This window comes from Zonotrichia leucophrys, chromosome 20, assembly GCF_028769735.1.
Source record: "Zonotrichia leucophrys gambelii isolate GWCS_2022_RI chromosome 20, RI_Zleu_2.0, whole genome shotgun sequence".
Taxonomy (NCBI): Eukaryota; Metazoa; Chordata; class Aves; order Passeriformes; family Passerellidae; genus Zonotrichia; species Zonotrichia leucophrys.
The window spans coordinates 14,335,891-14,356,207 of NC_088189.1; the positions used below are offsets into that span (position 1 = coordinate 14,335,891).

Genomic DNA, 20,317 nt, shown 5'->3' on the forward strand with positions numbered 1-20,317 from the left:
GTGTTGGGGCTGCATGGCTGGAGTACCGTGCATGTCCAGGGGGTGCTGGGAGCACATGTTAGTGAGCCTCAGCCTTAGAACTGGGAGAATCAGTCCTCCAGCTGCAGAGGAGACTTTGGCCACTCGTATGGGAAGGCTGGTAGATGAGGGAGAACAAATGGTCAGTGCTTAGTCTTGGATTGGTGTTGGCTCAGTTGTGGAATTTCTGATGGTGTTCTTGGCTTCTGCACAGATGCTGTGACTCCTGGAGGAGCCCAGGCAAGAGCAAAAGGAAATAATGGCATGATGTGGACTCAGTCTGGTGTCAGGATGGCTTGTGCTTTCAGAACAATATGAATAAATTCAAGAGAGAAGGATAGTAACCTAATGTGCCTCAAATTGTATAACTGAAAATGTCATTGCTAGCAGCAGATGCTGTATGGAGGCTGTTCCACAGCAACTTGGGCTGGTCACAGAGAAGGACAAAGCACAGCTTTCAGCACTGCTCTGCTTGTCTCTTGAAAGCAACAAGACAGTTCCTAGTGTGTGGTCAGCCTGCCAGTGTGTGCAATGTTGGTGTGCTCACTGCGTGTGCGCGGTGCCTGGCCCGAGGAGCTTGTGCCATGACCTCATGGAGGACTTGTCCTTGGCTGCTGAAAGTGCTTGATGCCTGCCTGGTGCAGGGGTGTTGCAGGCTGGCAGCATGGGGGTGGGGCACACATCAGTTAAAAGGTGTAAAAAACCATAAAAACTTGAGCATGGAGAATGAAAACTCCCCACTTGTGACTGTGGCCATAAACCTGCAGCGCTTGCATGATGTGCTGGTGAGAACATGTTGATCTCTGTGTGAAAACCATAAGCTTATTTAGAAAATTGGGCTGTCTCGTTTGAGATTACAGTTCCTCTTTAATCTGCAAATTCTTAATTAGTATGGAATTAGCTTGTTATGTGGGGTTCTTTGTGCATATATATCTGCATAGCAGTGTGGTGGTGCTCCTTAGCAGGTGGTGCGCTTCCCTTTAGGATGATGGACTAGTTCCTGGCTCAGAGGCCAGACAGGATGCTCTGGATGCAGCAGGCAAAAGCAAACCAGCACAAGACAGACATGATTGTGTCCCTTTTCTCCTGTCCAGCCTGTCTCCTAGGAGGTGATGGGAAGAGATGTTTGCTCCACAGGATTATCACAGAATTACAGAATATTCTGAGTTGGAAGGAACCCACAAGGAGCATTGAGTCTGAAGCAAAGTGAATATTTTCCAGGATAGAAATCCATTTTAACTTAGGTGAAATGTACATTTTTGAGTTGAGTCTGTGGTTAGAAACCATAGTTATTTAGCCAGACTGCAAGGCCTAAGCTCAGTGAGGTTACTTCAGCGAAGGACAGAGATAAAGGGGAGGAGACAGAAGATGATAGAGGGAGACAGGGACTGCTGTAAGGGCAAGTCAGCCTGACCTCGGAATTTTTTCTGATAACAAGGAACTAGTAGTAAAAGTCACACGAAACCCATAAAAATGAATATGTATGGACCTATTGTGAAACTGTATGGATATGTATTTGAGAGAGAGATAAAAAGAGACCTGAAGTTCTTAGAGGTACGCATGCCTTTTTTGAGGAGAGCAGTCTCCACGTGCGTCCGGTGCTGTAATAAACATACCAGCTTTACAACTTTTGCAAAGTTGTGGAGTTTTCTTCTTTTCTCTGCAAAACAAGTCCAGCCCTTAAATGAATGGCCTGTATGGGGACTCAAACCTTGTCATTATTAACACCATGCTTCAGCCAGGTGAGCATTGTTCATGGTACGGTGTGCTACATGCCATAGGCTCCCTGGTGGCTGCGGTCACAGCTGGCCACAGTGCCTCTGGCCCCTGGCAGCACAGTTCAAAGGAGCCTTCCACACACTGGGATGGCGTGTCACCCTGAGAGCTGGGGCAGGGCCCCCGAGGAGCTGGGGTGCTGCCATCCTCTCGGGGTGCCCTCTCTGCGGCCAGCTCTATGTGCAGACAGGAGGCCAAGGGCTTTCTCCTGACACCTGTGGGGCTTTGGAGAGTCTCTTCTTGCATTTGGAAGACTTTGCACATGGTCGGAGTGGATATCCTGGTTAGAATCATTGAATCATCAAAGTTGGAAGAGACCTTTAAGATCATCAAGTCCAGTGGTCCACCCAGCACTACCACTGCAACCCCTAAAGGATATCACCCAGTGCCCAATCTAGCCCCTTCCTAAATACTTTGGGATGGTGACTCCACCTCCCTGGCAACTTATTCTGTTTCCTGACCACTCTTAACAGTGAAAAATTTTCTTCTGATATCTAACCTGAATTTCCCCTGTCTCAACTTAAACTCCTTTTTTACTCTTGTTCTCTCACTGCGGGCACAGCAAAAGAGACCAGTCCTCAGCTCACTACAACCTCCTGTCAGAGACTTTGAGGGAACTATGAGTTCCCCCTATGAGCCTTTTCTTTTCAAGACTGAACAAACCCAGCTCCCTCAGCCATTCCTGCTAAAACATTTTTTGCAGACCCCTCACAAGCCATGTTGCCCTTTGCTGGACATGGACCAGGACCAAAATGTCCTTTTGTCCCCTTTTGAAGTGAGGGACCCAAAATTGAACGTAGTAGTCAAGGTGCCTCACCAGTGCCAGGTGCAGGGGATTGGTCACTGCCCTAGTCCTGCTGGCAATACTAGTCTTGCCATTGGCCTCCTTGGTTACCTGGGCACACTGCTGGCACCCCCAAGTCCCTTTCTGCCAAATGGTTTTCAAGCCACTCCTGCCCCAGCCTGGAGCTGCCAGGAATTGCTGTGACCTGAGTGTAGGACCTGACACTTCACCTTCCTGAACCTCACACCATTGTCCTCAGCCTGTTGATTGAGTCTGTCCAGGTGTCTCTGTAGAGCCTTCCTATCCTTGAGCAGACTAAGCGGATCTTGAGGTTAAACTGTCTTCTCTGGATCTAATATCCCAGCCTTATTTTCTTTAGAGAGATGGCTCTAGTTCTGTGGAAATACAGGGGTATAAGGTGGGTGTGATGCTGGCACAGCACCAGGCACCCACAGAAGCCACTTGTTCACCCTCTCCTGCTTCAGCTGGGCAGAAGAGAGAAAAAAAAATAATGAGGAGTTCATGAGTTAAGGACCATGAGAAATACTTCAAGGGCAAAACAGGCTCAACTTAAAGCTGCAAAGTGAATTTATTACTAAGAGAATCAGAGTAGGATAATGAGAAGTAAAATAAGCCCTTAAAACACCTTTTCTTCCCCCAGCCCCTCCCTCCTTCCCACCAACAGTGCAGGGAAACAGCTTGTGGGGGTTTGGTCAGTTCATCACTCAAGGTTTTCTTCTCCTGCTCCGGCAGGGAAGTTGCTGCCGTGTGACACCGTGGGGTCCCTCCCACAGGAGAGAGTTCTCTGTGAACTTCTCCAGCGTGGCTTGCCAATCTCAGGAGCAGCAGTGTGCCCAAAACTGCTGCAACGTGAGCCCCTCCCACGGGCACACAGTCCTCCCAAAGCTGCTGCAGCCTGGGTCACTCGTCCACGGGCTGCAGTCCTCCAAGGACAGGCTGCTCCAGCCTGGAAGCAGGGGCCCTCTCTGTCCACCAGGTCTCCCAGTGGATCACAGCCCCTCCAGGCATCCACCCGCTCGAGTGTGAGCATCTCCCCCAGGGGCTGCGGCTGCGTCTCTGCATCCCCTGGGAATCCCCGTGGGCTGCGGGGGCACAGCGGCTTCACCGTGGTCCTCAGCACAGCCTGCAGAGGAACCTTGGCTCTGGCACCTGCAGCACCTCCTCCCCTCCTTCTCACTGACCTTGGCGTCACCATGCTATGTCCCTCACACGTTCTCACCTCTTCCTCTTCTGGGACTGAAAGAAAAAACTGCAAACTGTGCCTTGGTTTTGATTTTCTTAAATCTGTTATCACAGAGGCATTACCAACCTCTCAAATTAGGCCAGCTTTGGCCAGCAGCATGTCCATCTTCAGAGCCACCAAGGATTGGCTCTGCCAGACATGGTGGAAGCTTCCAGCAGTTTCTGGCACCCCTGCTACCTAAAACCAGGCCATGCAAAACCAATACACCTGGGAAAAAGAATGTCAGGCTACAGGCAGAGGCTGCTTTGGCAGTGGGGGCCTGGCTCTCCTTTCTGCTGGAGAGCCCAGGAGCATCCCTGTCCCTCACAGCCACTCTTAGGAGTACTGGATTTGGGGCAGGGCCCAGCTGCCTGCTCCCTGTCCTGGTGAAGAACCTGTGCTGGTCTCCTGCCGCTGCTGCTGAGGCTCATGAGGCAAAGCTAGAGGTCGTTCCTCTGGGCAGCTGGCTCCTGGCACTGGCTGCTCCTGCCTGCCCACAGCCTTTGTCCTGCCAGCCCAGTGCCACCTCCCTGAGATCCTGCCCTAGCCGAGTGCTGGGTGCCTGGGAAGGAGCACGTGGGGTGGTGCTGGAGCAGCAGCCCACGGGAGCAGGGGCCAGGGCCATGTGACAGCACCAGGGCTGGTGGCAGCAGGGCCCTGCTACCCTTTGCTGGGCTCTGGAGGCATCAGAGCTGAGCCACTCACTGCAGCACCAAATGTCTGGGCATCTTCCAGCCCTCAGTCAACTGCTGCAGCTGCCTGAGTTAACACTGTTCAAAAGGCAATGAGCATGCTGGGCCCTAGGCCACTCAATGTGTGTGGTGCACAATATATGGTTTTTCATTTGATTCTTTATTTAAAAAAAAAATAAAAAGCACCCTGAAAACCTAGAGTTGAGTGATAGGCCTGTTGTGGGCCATGCAACGAGAGACTTCCAGCCTGGGCTAGCCCCATGATGAGGAACTTGTAGCAAGGCATTTATCTTGACCGTATCTTGCCAGGAGTTTTGCTGCTGTGCAGACAATGTGTGAGCCTTTCTCCTTCCCTGGCATCTCTTGGGTCTCATTGAAAGCTCCTATGTGCTCCATGTGGGACCTTGGCTCTGCTGAATAGGAGCAGAGGGCTGCAGATGCCCGCAGTGTCTCTGGGCTGGCGGTGGCCCTTCCCCAGGCCTTGAAGGTGGGCAGAGCTGCACTGGTGAGACGCTGTGGTTCCCAGGGGGGTGCAGATGGATGCTACTAGTGTCCTGCTTTCCTGCTATGGGAGAGTCCTGTGCTGCTGGATTCTGTCCTGGTGCTGTCCCCACAGCTGGAGACATGCACAGGCACCTTAGAGTTGTAATGCTGGGTGCCAGGGCTCAGCCCACAGACTGGAAGTTGTTGAGTGGTGTAAGTTCTGCTCTGGCTCTGGGAGCAGCAGGTTGGCTGGCCTGCAAAAACCCTTGGGGTGTGCCAGGTACTTAAAGTTAAGTGTCACGGAGTGATTCTTTGGGGCAAGGCAGTAGTGGGGAGACCTCATTGAGCACAGGAAGCATCCCATGCCTTGCCACGGTTCTGAGGGACTTGTCAGCCTTTTGATGACGGAATGAAAACAGAGAGCAGGAAGAGAGTGCTAGTTCTCACAAGAGCTGGAGTGCCCCAGATCCCCAGATCTGCTGGGTTACTCCAGCAGAAAATTGATTGAGCAGTCTAACAGGCTCCCCAGGGGAGTGGTCACAGCACCAAGCCCATTCAATTTCAAGAAGTGTTTGAACAATGCTTTCAGGCACATGACAGGATTCTTAGGGCGACATGTGCAGGGCCACAAGTTGGACTTGATGATCCTGATGGGTCCGATCCAACTCAGGATATTCTATGATTTGGTGTTTGTAAAACCTGTGAGGAGAAGGCTGGGAAGTGAGAGCTGGGGTAAGAGCATCTCAGTTGGGTGGGTGATGGCAGGGCCTGCTGGGAGCCAAGCTGAGGCAGGTGGGGGAAGAGCAGTGTGCTCAAGTGCTCCTGGCAAGGAGGGGTAAGCTGAACACCTTGGAGCCTGCTGCAGAACAGAGACCACTGTGAAAAATGAACCAAACCCAGCTCTCCTACACATCTGGCTATTTGGGATGGGACTGGTCCCTGTTGGAGCCCAGCATGATTGTTCTGAGCTGTTGCACCCACTTGGTCTGAAATCTCTATGTGGTCCTTCCTGGAAAGCAGCTCTATTGCAGCTGCATGTGTCTTCCAGCTTGACCTAGTGCTGTATTTTCTGGGCCCTCCTTGAACACATTTGCAGCAGTACAGGAGGGACTGTACAGGACAGGCTTGGTGTCTTGGTTTTGAGGCAAATTTCAGGAGAAAACACCCTGGAATGAGCATTTCCTCTGAAGAGAAATGCTCAGTAACCCCCTTTTCTTCGGCCAGTGAGAGAAATGAATACTAGGTGGTGAAACTGAAAAAAAAAAGGGTTATTAACAAAAAAAAAATAAGGTGCCTGCAAGGCACAGAAAAAGAAAGAAAAACAAAGTTGATTAAATGCTAGATATTGAAATTGTGTAACCCTGCCCTGCCCTGCCCCCCCGCCCCAAACCCCAGGGCCGGCCTTGTCCCGGCTGCAGGCACCTTCCCCTGCGGTGCAGTTCCGGGCACAGCCAGCAGGGGCGCTGCTGGCTCCCGGCCGGGCAGGGCGGGGCGATGATTCCCCCGGGGCTGCAGGGGGCGCTGTGGCAATGGCGGCCGGGCTGGCGGAAGGGATGCACAAGGGGCTGCCTTTGGAACCCTCAGGGAGGGCCGGGCCTGCTGCACCTCCAGCTGGTGACAAAATGAACTGTAGCAGGAACTTCTGCGCAGCAGCTGGAACGGAAGGGTGGGCACACCCAGAGGTGGCAAGCAAGAGGTAGCAGAAGCTCTGCAGCTGTGGCTGGACTGTGGAACCTCCTGGGGGTAAAAAGTGAAGCAAAAAGCCCAGAGCAGTAGCAGGGGCAGGGGTGGGGTGTGCTGGACAGCAGCAGCCCAGTTCCCGAGCAGGCCAAGAGAGAGGCTCTGCGGGATTTTTCACCAGCACTGGGTGGTCTCTAGGTCTGGACTGTGCAGGGGGGCAGCCCTCAGTGGGGAAACGAGGGTATTCCCATGTCCTTGTGCTGCATGTATTGGCTCTGGGCTTCTCACAGCAGAACAGTAGAAAAAGCAAGCTGGCAAGTCCAGTCGCAGCGCCAAAGCAAAACAAAAAACCAAAAAAGGATAAAACCAAACCAAACAGAAATGGCAGGATTTTTGGTCAGAGACACCAGCTGTGTGGTCAGTCCAACAGCTTGTATGGAAAAGGGAAGAACTGCCCCTCGCCTCAGCCTTAGCTATCTCTGGGAACCCTGGCCTTGCTCCCATTCATGGTGATAGTCCTGGAGCCAGAGGGAATGGGGATGGGGCCAGGAGAGCAGCCACCCCTGGGCACAAAACAAATCAAAACCCTCCAAAATTATATAGGTTGATAAACCATCTCCATGACACTTTGTAATGAGAAAGATTGTTATCTGTGTCATCCTGTTCACAGATGCCACAAAACTCTTCCCTGCTCATTTTGTGGCACTGGGTGCCTTTCCTTGTTCCCACCTAGCTTGACTTAGATGTGGTCCAGGATGGCCTGGCCTGTGCCATGTAGCCAGGATCAGAGTTAGCAGCCTTTGCCTCTTCTGTTCAGTATGGTGACATGAGCTATGGACCAGTGTCAGCATGCAGAATTGGTCACCCTGAGCACTGCTGACCTGTAGGACCTGTTGAGTTTTGGTGTTCCTGCTGGGGAGGGAGAGACAGTGGGGTATGGGAGGGTCACTGGGGCTGGCAGCAGTGCCAGCTGTGCCCTTGTGCCAGTGAGTCTGACAGCTCATGCCTCATGGAGCGGGTTTGCATGGTACCGGCGGGAAAGGAGAGGCAGGTGTTTGTGGGATTTCTGTCTTAAAACACTTGTCAAATACTTTTGAGGTCTTTGGCACTTGTTGCTGGTTCTGTGGAAGGGACAACTGCTGACGGTTGTGTCCTGGTTTAGGACAAATTAGGGGGAAATCTCCAAAAGGGAGCCCCCCAAAACAAAACAAACCTCCAACCACCCCTCCCCCAACACCGGGTTCGGGAAAGAATTCCTCGGAGGAGCAAAGTGGAAAACAAAACCTATTTATTTACAAGTAACAAAAGAACACTCCCCAACACAAGAGAAGAAAAGGGACCAGACTGTGTTATGAGGGCGCCGAGCTTCTGTCGCAGGCTCCGGGTGTCCTGGAGCTCTCAGGTCAGGTCCGGAGCCAGTCCAGTATCTTCAGGGGAGGGTAAGAAAGAGAGAACAAAAGAAAAGGAAAAAAAAAAAACCAGCGCAAAAAGCAGAAAGCAAGCAAGCAAGCAAGCAAGCGGCTAGCCAAGCCAAGCAGCCAAAGCCAAAAGCAAAAGTGCCTGGGCACACCCCCCCCCCCTTCCCCATCCCGCCGCAGCTAGACGGCTGGGGGGGTGGGGGGGAAAGTCACAGCTGCCAGACACAACACACGATATTGGGATAAAGGCTGTCACCCCACGACAGGTTGGCTGCCCAAAATGCACCTACTGCTGGCAGCTCTGTTGAGTGTGCCATGGCTAGAGCAGCAGTGGGGAGGGCACAGGCTGCAGCCTCATCCTGTCCCCTTGACTGGCACAGCTTGCTTATCCTGAGGAGCTACACCAATGCCCCATCCAGCCAAGACTGACACTGTTTCTGAGGCTGACCCTGCATATGGCAGGGCTGCTCCTGGCCTTCCTGCCACCACAGCTCTGGAGGGAGGGAGGCAGTGAAGCCAGCTTTCTCCTGCAAGTGGCAGTGTCCAACCTATGCCCAGTCCTCAGGGAAATCAGCCCTGGGCAGGTGTGTGTCAGCTCACCATCTCACCAGGGCCTAAGAGTGCACGAAGCCCAGGAGGCGGTGCTGGGGGCTGTTCCTCTGTGTTTGGGTTTAGCTGCTCTGGCATTGCCTGGGAGCTGTGGCCATTGCAGACACAGGCTAAAAAGTTCTGCTGGCCGAGCTGGACCACAGCCACTGTTGCAGAGAGCCTGAGGGAACACTCTGTTTACCCCAGAGAGGTGTCGAGGTGTTGCAGTTTTGGAGACAGGCACGCAACAGAACACAGCAAAGTTCACAAGACAGCAGCCAAAGTTTATTGTTGGGCACCCCCTTTTATAGAGGCTTCGAATTTCCTGTGCTCACATGTTGTATTCATATTGTTGTTTGTTGTATTCATAATGTTGTTATCATATTTCTAGAGTCCCATACCTTCTGGGTGGCTTTCTCACAAGCAGCTCTTCACAGCAGTGTTGTTCCTGCTTCTTCATCAGGACTCCTCCAAGGCTCTCCCTAACCAGCCAACACAACCCCTTTTATCCCAGTTTGTTTCATTAGCCACAGCTGCCACCCAATTAAGGACATCACAGCTGCAGCTCATCAAGAACAACTAGGATCGGGCAAGGCCACTTATACAATACATAGATTTTACTCTACTATATTTCCCCCTTTTCTTTTACTTACAGATGTTCAAGTACTATACAGATATTCAAGTACAATACATACATTTCCCCATGACTCAAAGGCCATGTACAACACACACAGCTCTTTGCTCAAAGGCCATATTCTTCATAGCTCTTGCCTGTCACAGCTCCTCAACTCAAAGGCTATGTTCTTCTACAGCTCTTGGCTGTCTTATCCTCCACAGCTCTCAGGCTGCCACAGCTCTCGGCTGTCCTATCTTCTATCACGTTGAGTCACCAATTGTTGTGTTCATATTGTTGTTTGTTGTATTTCCAGTGTCTCATACCTTCTGGGTGGTTTTCTCACAAGCAGCTCTTCACAGCAGTGTTGTTCCTGTCTCTTCATCAGGGCTCCTCCAAGGCTCTCCCTGACCAGCCAACCCACCCTCTTTTATCCCAGTTATCTTCATTAGCCACAGCTGCCACCCAATTAAGGACATCACAGCTGCAGCCCATCAAGAACAACTAGGACTGGGGCAAGGACACTTATACAATACATAGATTTTACTAGGACTCCTGCTATACTTACACACCTGATTGGCTGGGATCTTAACACCACCCAGCTCAGTGGCCGATGATGTGTCTGCACTTGTCATTAAATGGGATTGGCTGGGGTCCCCTGTTTGAATTTGAATCCGACCTGTCATTATCATACCTGAGGACTTGTTTACTTCTATTTTCTAACAAACTTAGGCTGGTTGAGTTGGTGTCTGTTATGGCCAATTTATCTGTGCACCATCAGACCAGCTGTAGCTGTCGCAGTTCCCCCTTTCTGTTTGAAAATGCAAAGTGTTCTTTGTCATCCTTCTGCAAAGGCCCTTTGCTGACAGGATAACTGGACAGCCTGGTGACACAGATGATTCCACCCAACTGGAGAAGCCCAGCTCCTCCCAGCCAGGGGTAGCATTCACATCCAGGAGCTGTCAAAGGGAATCACCAGCAATACAAGTTTTCAAAATTACAAATTTACAACTTAACTCTACAAACAGGAAACATTTCAACTTTAGAGCCCTGAGAAAACCAACCACTAGAAGAAACAATTTGTCTTAGTTCAGGTTTGCAATTCATTCCTTCAATAGTTAATATTCTTAAGTCCTCATATCTTTAAATATATTTACAAATTACAACTTTACAAGCAAGAAACGATTCAACTCAAACCCATCTCGATTAAAAGCCACATCCTTCTGCCACTGATGTCTCCCAAATGTTTGTCTTGGTGTTCAAGTGAGGTGATGGGTAGGTTTTCTTACCATTGTTGATAATCTGCCTCCAACAAGCTGTTGGCTTGCTAGGTTGTGTTATGGCTTGATTGAAAAACATGAGAACACACAAGACTTTTAAGGGGGAGGTGTACATCCACCCCACACTCCCCCTTTCTTTATTTTTACAACTTAAGAGGAATATAATTCAACTATAATATAATTCAGAACGTGCACTTTTGAATAAATTAACAAGGTGAAATTTACAGCTGCCTATAATCTTTGTCATCATCCAGGAGCCCCCTTTTCACAATGGGGACTTGGAGAGCCTTTTCTGGATTAGGCTTCCATGTCTACCTCAAAGGAAAGGGGTCCAACTTCTGCAAGGCCAAAGCAGCTCGTCAAAGTGACCTGCTTTCACTTTTAGCACAGAAGCACCTGGGTTTGGTGGCATACTTTCCCTGCCAGCCTTGGCCAGAGCCAAGACCCAGGATGAGAGGGCTTCCCTAACATATTCTAAAAAGAAATCTTTCGGTAATAACTCATAGAACAGCTAGCTTTGTCCTATATCCTTATCTAAATAACCAATTATAAATAGCCTGTAAATAATTATAAAAATGCACATATATATATATATATATATTCCCTTTTGAAAGTGCCATTTACTTTTTTTGGCATGAACAAGCCAACTCAAAACCATCAAAGAAACCATCCCCGTGTCTTGGTTAGGTTTTTCAGGTCACATCCTGGTTTATGATTAAAAGTGACACATCCTTGTGCTAGTAATGTCCTTAAAATATTTGATTCTCAAGGTCCTTGAGTAAAGTCAGGAGTGAATTGTCACTACAGGGTTCCCACAGATGGTCCATGGTGTATATGTGAGCCCTTGGACTTCCCCTGTGAGGTCCTCTTCACTTGGGTGTGATCTTAGCTCATTATTTGATGGTATATACAATGGTAACAACATTATTTAGCTGTATTTGTAGAATTCCTTTGCATAGTCACAATACCAAAAACATAGTGCAAAGTCAGTTGGGTTATCTGTCTCCTTAAATACAGGTAGTTTGCAGCATTACAGAACAGAGAGACACCTATGAAGTTGTTTCTTGATGTCAGAGGGAATTATGTCATACTGTGTGAGAAGTTACTCACACAGCTCATGTACTGAGTTATTCACTATAAGAGATGACACACTGCAGGCTCCCCAGAAGTCAGAGGAATTGGTATTAATTTTAACATAATCCTTGTTATTTGCAGAAGTGGTGAATACAATGCTGGCTTAATTAAATATGGACAATAATATCTGGTAGAAAAGGTTTCAGATCCTGGCTTCAGTCTACCCTAATAAATGGGACCTCATTAGATAAGTGAATATAAAGTGTCCATTGTGGTTTGGGTCTCTGTTTACTTTTAATGCTGCAGTACTTAAAATTGTCAAATCCGCACTTCCATGAGCATTCATTTTGCAAAACTAAATATTGGGTAATAGTTGTAGACTACAACAATAACATTCCTCTGTATAAATTAAATCATACTTTGAAGAAATGAGTAGCCTAGGAGTTATGTACTAAGAAAATCAACAGTCATTGTTGAAATGAAATGCAAAATGTTACTGCTACTCCTACTGTCTCAGATACCTTTGAAATAAATTTATCAAGACCCTTAGAATGTATTTATAGGTTTACAAGTCAAGTTTCAGAAAAATCAAATAATGTCAAGGAGGATTCTATAAAGCAATGAAAAGCACATGTATATTTTGCTTATAACCTTGGGATTTTACTCTTTAAAGTTGTTAAGTTTCTGTATCAGTCTATTTGCAAGGTAACTGTAATAAATTTAGGTACATTTCCCCTTTGATTGCAAATAAAGCGTTGCACCTTCAAGGCATATAATCTTAAACCATGGTGCCAGGTATGCACAGGTCACGTTGTGCTCGTTGTCTCAAACAAGGTGAGCACAAACATAATAAATCCACTCAGACACGTAAACATGCAACCTGTTATCCAATTGCACAAACACCTTCTCACCTAAATTAGCACCTCTGTGTTTGCTTTAATGAACTTTGAGTGTTCTTTTGGGGATGTTTAAAACAAACAATGTCTTTGAATTCTAAAATGTCATAAATATTAAGAAAGTCTATGTCTCAGTGAAGTTGCCTTATGTCTGATGGAGGAAAGTAGCAGGAGGCTGTCACAAAGGGACTGGCAATACTAGATATGCCATCTCTCTTCACTGGGCAATTGGTTGGGTCACTGACAGAGTAAATTGAATTTATAATAAAGGGCAGACTTCTGAAATACAGGGGAACTGTTTATAGAAGGTCCATCACTGGGAAATATGGTTAAAATTAAAGTATTAAAATATTACTAATATGGTTGGAATAAAGGCATCACCTTTATTCTTAGCAAGAAAACCTCCTTTAAAGCAACACGCTAGTGTCTTCCCTACTAAAACCTCAAACACTGCAATCCAAAGATGATAAGACTGGAATAAATTCTATTTGATCTAATTTTAAACCTCTAATGAATTTTAATCCCCTATACTGAATATTTGTGTTGTGCAGATAGAAAGAAAAATTGAACAATTTCTGTCTTCTGTGTAATCATCTTATGTTCTGATTCATGATTTTGGAATACTAAGAATTTTACAAGACCTTTAAGGATAATAACTATAGGAATTGCATACATATAATAGAAAAGGTTGAATTCAAGAACAAAGCAGTCTTTTCTATTCTGGACTTATTTCAGACTTTCATTCTATGAAAAGTTTTTATACTTCCATGATTTATAGTTTTGGGACTCCATACTAGGCTATCTTTGCAGGTTGACATTAGTTGCAGGGGACATAGGGCACAGTACAGGGATTTAGAAATCTGTCCCTTGGCATTTAATTTGCATGGTATATGTTTTTTTTTCTTGAAGGATTATTTATCAAATTGAGGGTGACAAAACTAAGTGTTATGTTGCCATTATCCAGAGTTATTACAAAGCATGTCCAGTCAGATATTGGGTTTTATCATCTGTATCTTACCCCAGTACTGCAAGGTGATGAAGTCCAGGTAAATACTACACTATATTCATACAGTATTCAGGGTACGTATCAGCATGACTCCTTTTTGGAAACAGTTACTATGAAGAGACACAGAAAAGCATCCCAAACTTCTAAGCTTTATAATAAAGCTTTCCACTTACAAGTATATTCAATAGGTTTCCTTTTGGTGTTGTCTCAATAGCCTTCTAAGCTTTAGAGCTTTATATTGTCAGTCTGGCTGGTTTACTATAGGTTTGGTAATTGTCATATAAACTAAAAATAGCCAACGGCCCCCATCCCTGAATAAAACATTTGCACAATTTTAAATGAACAAAACTTAATTTAGATTTGGAAATCCCATAACTGAAACTCTTAAGATTTTAGGAAGAGAATACTTTAATGCTTCTTTTTCTTTGGAGGGTAAAAACAACCTGGAAAATTACTGTGACTCCTATGCGGAAGAGAAGTATTAAGTTGAACGACAATCCTTAAATATTACAGTTTTCTGCTGAAATTATAATACACATTTGAAAAGGAAAGGATCCAGTGCTGCCAGTCATAACATGAGGACTAAATCTGTTGTAGGTATATACAAAAAGCATTATTAGGATGGACACATCTCCATGGCAACCATTTGTCCTGCCTGATTCCTGGAAACCTTACCAACGGAGCTTTTTTTATGTTTCTCAATTCCGTGGGTAGACTTTCTGGGTTTGCCCTGCGCACCTGCCCAGCCGCGGCTACAGTGGGCTGCAGCGGCTGGACGGCCCCGCCTGCTGCCGCCCTCGGTCTCGGGGTCTCCCCACACGGCTGCGACCCCTCGGCTGTGCTGCTGCAGGCAGCGGGAACGGGATCGCGGCCCGCTGGAGCGGCCTCGGTGCCGGCCGGGATGGAGAGCACGGTGGCAGCCCTGGCTGTGTGCTGCACGGAGGGCAGGAGAAGGTCGCTGTCTGCCGCCCGCCGGGCTCCCCTGGTCCCGCTGCAGTGGCGGCTGTTCAGGGCTCCCCAAGATGGCGTCACTCGGTGCGGCTGGACCCGCCAGCGTCAAATGGAAAACTGCAGCACAGCGCTGACTTGGTAGCGGCAAAGGCGGCATCTCTTGTGTGTGTGTGTTGAGTCCCTCACCAGCGTGTGTACAAGGGGTGGTTCCAGCTCTGGTAGTGGCAACGGCAACGCTCGCGGCACTGGGACTTTGGGATCCTCCGTCCTGCCGCTACTTCTAGGAAGGACGTTGGAATGGTGTCCATGGGCCATGGGTATCCGTGGTGATGTATATCCAGGGTGGGCCCACGGGTCACAGCGGTTAGTGGGCAAGCCCGATGGAAGCCGGGTCGTAGGTGCAGTTTCAGAGCCAAGCCAGTCAGCCCTGGGAGGAGGCGCTCCAAGCACATCTGTGTGGGGAAGGAGTTTCGGTGTGCGTTTGGGTGGCTGCAGGGCGCTTCGCGGCCGCGAGGGCCGCACGCCGCTGCGGTGCGGCTGCAGAGCCGGTGCGTCGGGCATGGCTGCAGAGTGCTCGCACGGGGCCACAGCAGGGCTCAGCGGCAGACGAGGCTCCGTGGCTTGGCGTGGCTTTGCAGCGGCTCGCTGCGACATCGCAGCGCTCGGCTGGCGAGGTGTCCCGGCGCCGGGCGGCCTCGCGGTGTGCCGTGGTTTCACAGCCCGACGCAGCCGCCTTGCCCGCCCCCTGTCCCACGCGTCTGGTGCGACAGCCCTGCCTCGCCCAGTGCCCTGTCTTTGTGCACACCTGAGTGGGCAGAGCCTGCCGCGTCCCCACCGCCATTCTGGCGTCCCTCTCAACTTTTAACTGTCCCAGCAAATCCAATACAAATCTCTAGGGCCTTATAATGTCCATAGTGTCCGTAGCAGTTTCCAGAGCCTGTTCCACAAAATTTACCCCTCATTCAGATAAAAAGAGGGTGGTCCATACCTTTAGCACGGGGTCTTCTTCCAGTGAACCCCATGCTCCATGTTTCCTGCAGCTTCTTCTATTTACAAAGGGTCCGGACCAACGAGGCTATCCGCCTCGCTCTTCAGATCTTTCCGTGCTGCTCAAAGCTTTACCTGCTGCTCCACTGGGACTGCAGTGGCTCTGCCCACTGCTCTCTGCAGCTCCACAGGCTGCAGGCAGCTTTTCCCGCTGCCCTCTCTTCCTGCTCTGCATGTGGCAGCTGTGGTATCACGTCAGAGGTCGCCACTTGCTGCAGTTTTGGAGACAGGCACGCGACAGAACACACCAAAGTTCACAGGACAGCAGCCAAGGTTTATTGTTGGGCGCCCCCTTTTATGGGGGCTTCAAATTTCCTGTGCTTACACACCCGATTGGCTGGGATCTTAACACCACCCAGCTCAGTGGCCGATGATGTGTCTGCATTTGTAATTAAATGGGATTGGCTGGGGTCCCCTGTTTGAATTTGAACCTGACCCGTCATTATCATACCTGAGGACTTGTTTACTTCTATTTTCTAACAAACTTAGGCTGGTTGAGTTGGTGTCTGTTATGGCCAATTTATCTGTGCAGCTTCAGACCAGCTGTAGCTGTCACATCATGGTGCTGCATTGCCACAGACCCTTCATTGACCCAATAGGGAGAAAAGTATGGGGGCCTGACTGCCCCTGGCACTAAGGTGCTGCTAAGAGCTGGGCTTGCAGCTGCAGCCCCTCTGATCAGGGCTGCTGTGGGGGATTTGCTTGGATTGACCCCTCCCTCAGCCCATTCCCACTGTGGTGGGTGCCACTCATGCAGGGTTCTCCCCGCTGCGGGGGCACAGCCCCAGCACTGCACCTGAGTGTTGTAACCATATTGTTGTTTTTCATATTTCTAGAGTCCCTTACTGTTACAATCATATCTAAAGTCCATACCTCCTAGCTGGTTTTCCGCCGTGCAGCTCTTCTCTGCTGTGCAGTTCCTCGTGGCTTCACAGGGCTCCTCCAGGGCTGTCGACCCACCCCTTTTATCCCAGTTATCTTCATGATCCACAGCTGCTGCCCAAGTAAGGACTTCACAGCTGTGACTTATTTAGAATAACTAGGACCCACTTATCCAGTACATAGATTTTACAGGGACTCTCACTATACTTGGGGCTGCTTGTGGGGAGACACAACTCTTCTCCTCCTTGCTTGCCCATCCTTGTCCCCACAGCAGCTGTTGCCTGGTCACGGTCATAGGGCTCACAGCCCACGGCAAGTTCCCGCATCCTCTCCAGTCTGTTGCTGCTGTCATTGCTGCTTGGCAGAGGCTGGTTTGTTTACTTCCCTCTGCTGCTGCAGGGCTGGCAGCGTCCACCAAATCTCTCAGCAGGGCCTGGGCTGTTCCTGGGGCTCTGAGGAGTTTGGAGTGTGTTCTGTGCAAGCCCCAGACGTGCCGCTTCTTGCCGAGAGTGTGGCTGCCACGTTGGGCTTGGCTGGTGGGTTTCAGCAGCTGAGCTGTGGTGATAACTGTGGCTGGGCTCTTGCCGTGGCTCAGCAGAGCAGACATCCCCAAGCTTGTCCCTGAGAGTTTCATTCTGTCAGCTTTGTTGCTCTGAGCAGCCCCAGGGTAGGCTCAGCCTTCTGCAGGGGTGAATAGAGGGATGGAGTGCCTCAGATTCAGCAGTCTCATCATTGTGATTTTTTTTTTGTATTGTGTCTTGCAGAAATAACATTCATCCCAGATTTGATGATAATGAAAATACAGAAAAAAGAAAAGCAGGTTTGTGACCCTCTCTCCTTCTCCCAGTTCAGCTGTCAAGGCCTGAGGACCATGTCCCATGTGGAAATTGTTGCAACTGATGTGTGGTGGGCAAGTGTCTTGAATTTCCAGGCAGGGGTGCAGCTCAGGACAAATTTCAAGGAGCTGAGCTGCACCCCAGAGTGGGTGAGCCTGATGGGACCATTGAACAAGGTGGGCTTTATCTTCAGCAGTGGAAATGCTCTTGATGCTGCCCCAGTGGAGGAACAGCCCTTCTTTTTGTCTCAAAGTCGACAATATTGGTTCTTGCTGTAATCTCCTTACAGAATCATGTTTGCTGTGGTTGCTGCTGCTAACGTGATACACCAAAACTAATACCAGCTGGGAGGTTCAGGAAGATCATGTCTGGGAGCTGTGAAGGCTTGAACAGGGGGGAATTTTCTTCCCTTACTCAGAAAAAATCCCATCTCACAAAGCTGTCATTTCTGGATTGCTGCATTGGATCATAACAGCCTGCTGCTCCCAGAGGAGATTTATGAGCCAGTGGTCTCTGTATTAAGTGTGTGCAGGGGAAGAGCCTGACTGGTGGCACTCTGCTGAGGGGAAAGGACCTGTTACATGCATGGAGAGCCACTCTGCCTGTGGGGCTGAAATGTGGCTGGAGGTGCAAAACAAACTGGTCTGCCTGGAGCTAATTGTGTCCGTGCTGGTTTAATGGGAAACCATTCAAGTGAGCACTGAGCAAAGGGATAAATCTGCTTGAGAGCACAGGCCTGTGCCATTTGTAACCAGTGCTGAAGCAGCATGTGGTACTCAGGGCACCCCAGATCACACTGCCATGGCAGGTTAGTGGGAGGAGGAGGGAAAGGAAGTGTTTTGAAGAGGTTAGTGTGCTGTTCTGGGCTTCCAGCAAGGCAAATGCTGCAGATATTGAAAAGTGTGTGTTGGGAACACCAGTGCTGTAGGAAGTAATGAGTTTAGCAGTGTGTCCTGAAGATACTGTGAAGAAGCAGAGCCAGCCTCAAGGTGAGGAGGAGGAGCAAGGGATCATGGAAGGTCTTGTGTACCAGCATGGCTGGATTGCTCCAGACAGGGCAGAGCAAAGGCCTCTGGAGGAGAGCAGGATGCTTTGGGGTGTGGGTTGGTGATCTCCCTCCTCTGACAGCAAAGCCCAGGTAAGAAATTGATGCCACTCATTGGGCTAATACAGCATGTTTGGGTGCTCTGGAGCGGGATTACTGAAATGACATGGGGTTTAAGCATGGCAAAACCATCCTCCCCCACCATTTGGAGATTTTAGAGGACTCAGCTGAAAATGGTTTTCTACAGCTGTTTTGCTGCAGATAAAATCTGGGAGGGAGATAAAGGCCTGTGGTGTGAGGAAGGAGGGATTGAGCTCCAGCTGCTCATCTCCTGAGATCTCTAAGCCAGCAGCGGTCTAGGACAAACCTTGCAGCATGTCACGGGGTGGGGTGCAGCATTTCCAAATTCAGTGTTTGAGAGAAAGCCTGGCCAAGCAGGGTTCCTGCAGGGATTCTGGGTGCCTGGTTGAGGTGGTGAAGGGGCAGGTGGCTCTCTGCAATGCTCAGATAAGCAGCACTGGGGGCAAAACTCGCAAGGGGTGGCCTTCCACATCACCCTGGACACCTGAGCTGAGGAGTGCCCACACCTTGCATACAGACTTCTCATGGCACCAAGAGGGGCTGTGGCCTTCCATTGAACAGTCTCTCTGAAGAAGATGAGATGCTTATGTGGTTCCAGGGCTCTCAAAAGTCATGTTTCCCTGGCAGCCTCTCATCTGCAGAAGCTCCATGTTGGTCATCATAAGGGTGTAGGATCAGGCCCATGGATGAAAAGATTGGCAAAATGCTGGTACCCTTCATATTGGTGGGGGATGGCAGGGTGTTGTGGTGTTGATGTGAGAGTCCCCAGGACAAGGTGAGAGATGAGAATTGACTCCAAGTTCTCAGAAGGCTGATTTATTATATTATGATATTATATTAAAAGAAAATTATACACTAAAACTGTACTAAAGAAAGAGAAAGGAGACATCAGAAGGCTAGAACAAGAATGATGACAAAAACTCTTGACTGACCAGAGTCCTGACTGACCAGAGTCCAAATGGACTAGGGTTGGTGATTGAGTTAAAACAATTCACGTGCTGGGTAAACAATTCTCTAAATCACATTCCAGAGGAGCAAAACATGGAGAAGCTAGGCTTCTCATCTTGCCAGGAGAAGAAATCCTGGCAAAGGGATTTTTCAGAAAATATCATGGTGACAGCAGGGGAACTGTCAACTGCCTTAGGGAAAAAATATTGGATGTGCTCTTTCCTTTCCCTAGTCTTTGGCTGTCCTAGGCCAGTGCTTTGTCTTCCCTATGTCCACTGCCAGTGGATTAGGAATCTGGGCTGGAGAGATGGGGTCTCAAAGTGGGCTGTGTGAGCAGGAGCTCCTCTCTGTGCTCCCTTGGTGCCCCCTGTAGCAGTGCTGCTGTTCCTGTGCCAGTTATGATGGGCTGGGTTACTGGGCACTGCCAGCTGGTTCACTCATGTGAGGGGCTGTTGTTAGCAAAGGCAGGAGCTGTGTTTCCACAACTCTTTTTCCTTAGTGATGCACAAAAATCTGGTGCATTTGTCATCAAGCTGTGACTAACTTGTGAAACCTGTCACTTGTCTCATGACACTTACAAGTTCTCATGCCAGAGTGTCTTGTCTGCTGGTGGAGGTGGGACAGGACTGCCTGGTTTCCCCCGAAAGCAATGAAAAGTGATGGATTTCCTTTTAGGGCTCAGCACCATCATTCCCTGGACTGTCTCTCCTGTCTGTGTCCTTCTTGTCCCTGGACATTGAAGGGTCTTTTCTATTCTTTGTTTCTGCCAAACTCTGACTTGTTAAATAGCCAGATAAATAATGAGCTAAAAATAAATGCAGTTATTCCACAGTGCCTCTAAATCTTCCTATTCTACAGCCATGAAAATGCTCCCATCCTGCATGGACTGTGAGAGCAGAGCAGAATTGCATTGAGACACAGAGGTGGAAAGTCCTGTGACCCCTTAGCTTCTTCTGGAGGGGTCTTTGACTTTCCA

At 49.1% G+C, this 20,317-nt stretch overlaps 1 protein-coding gene across 10 annotated transcripts in view; it reads left to right on the forward strand.

Moving 5' to 3' along the window:
- CHD6 (chromodomain helicase DNA binding protein 6) overlaps window positions 1-20,317 on the forward strand; it is a 101,432-nt gene that overhangs the window by 26,047 nt on the left and 55,068 nt on the right. For 8 of the 10 annotated variants that reach the window (XM_064730012.1, XM_064730003.1, XM_064730010.1 and 5 more), the window contains exon 2: window positions 17,196-17,251. The exons of the other annotated variants lie outside the window; for them this stretch is intronic. In XM_064730012.1, the coding sequence (XP_064586082.1) occupies window positions 17,219-17,251 (33 nt within the window). In that variant the 5' untranslated portion in view covers window positions 17,196-17,218. The remainder of the gene's footprint in view (window positions 1-17,195; window positions 17,252-20,317) is intronic. 10 annotated transcript variants of the gene reach the window in all.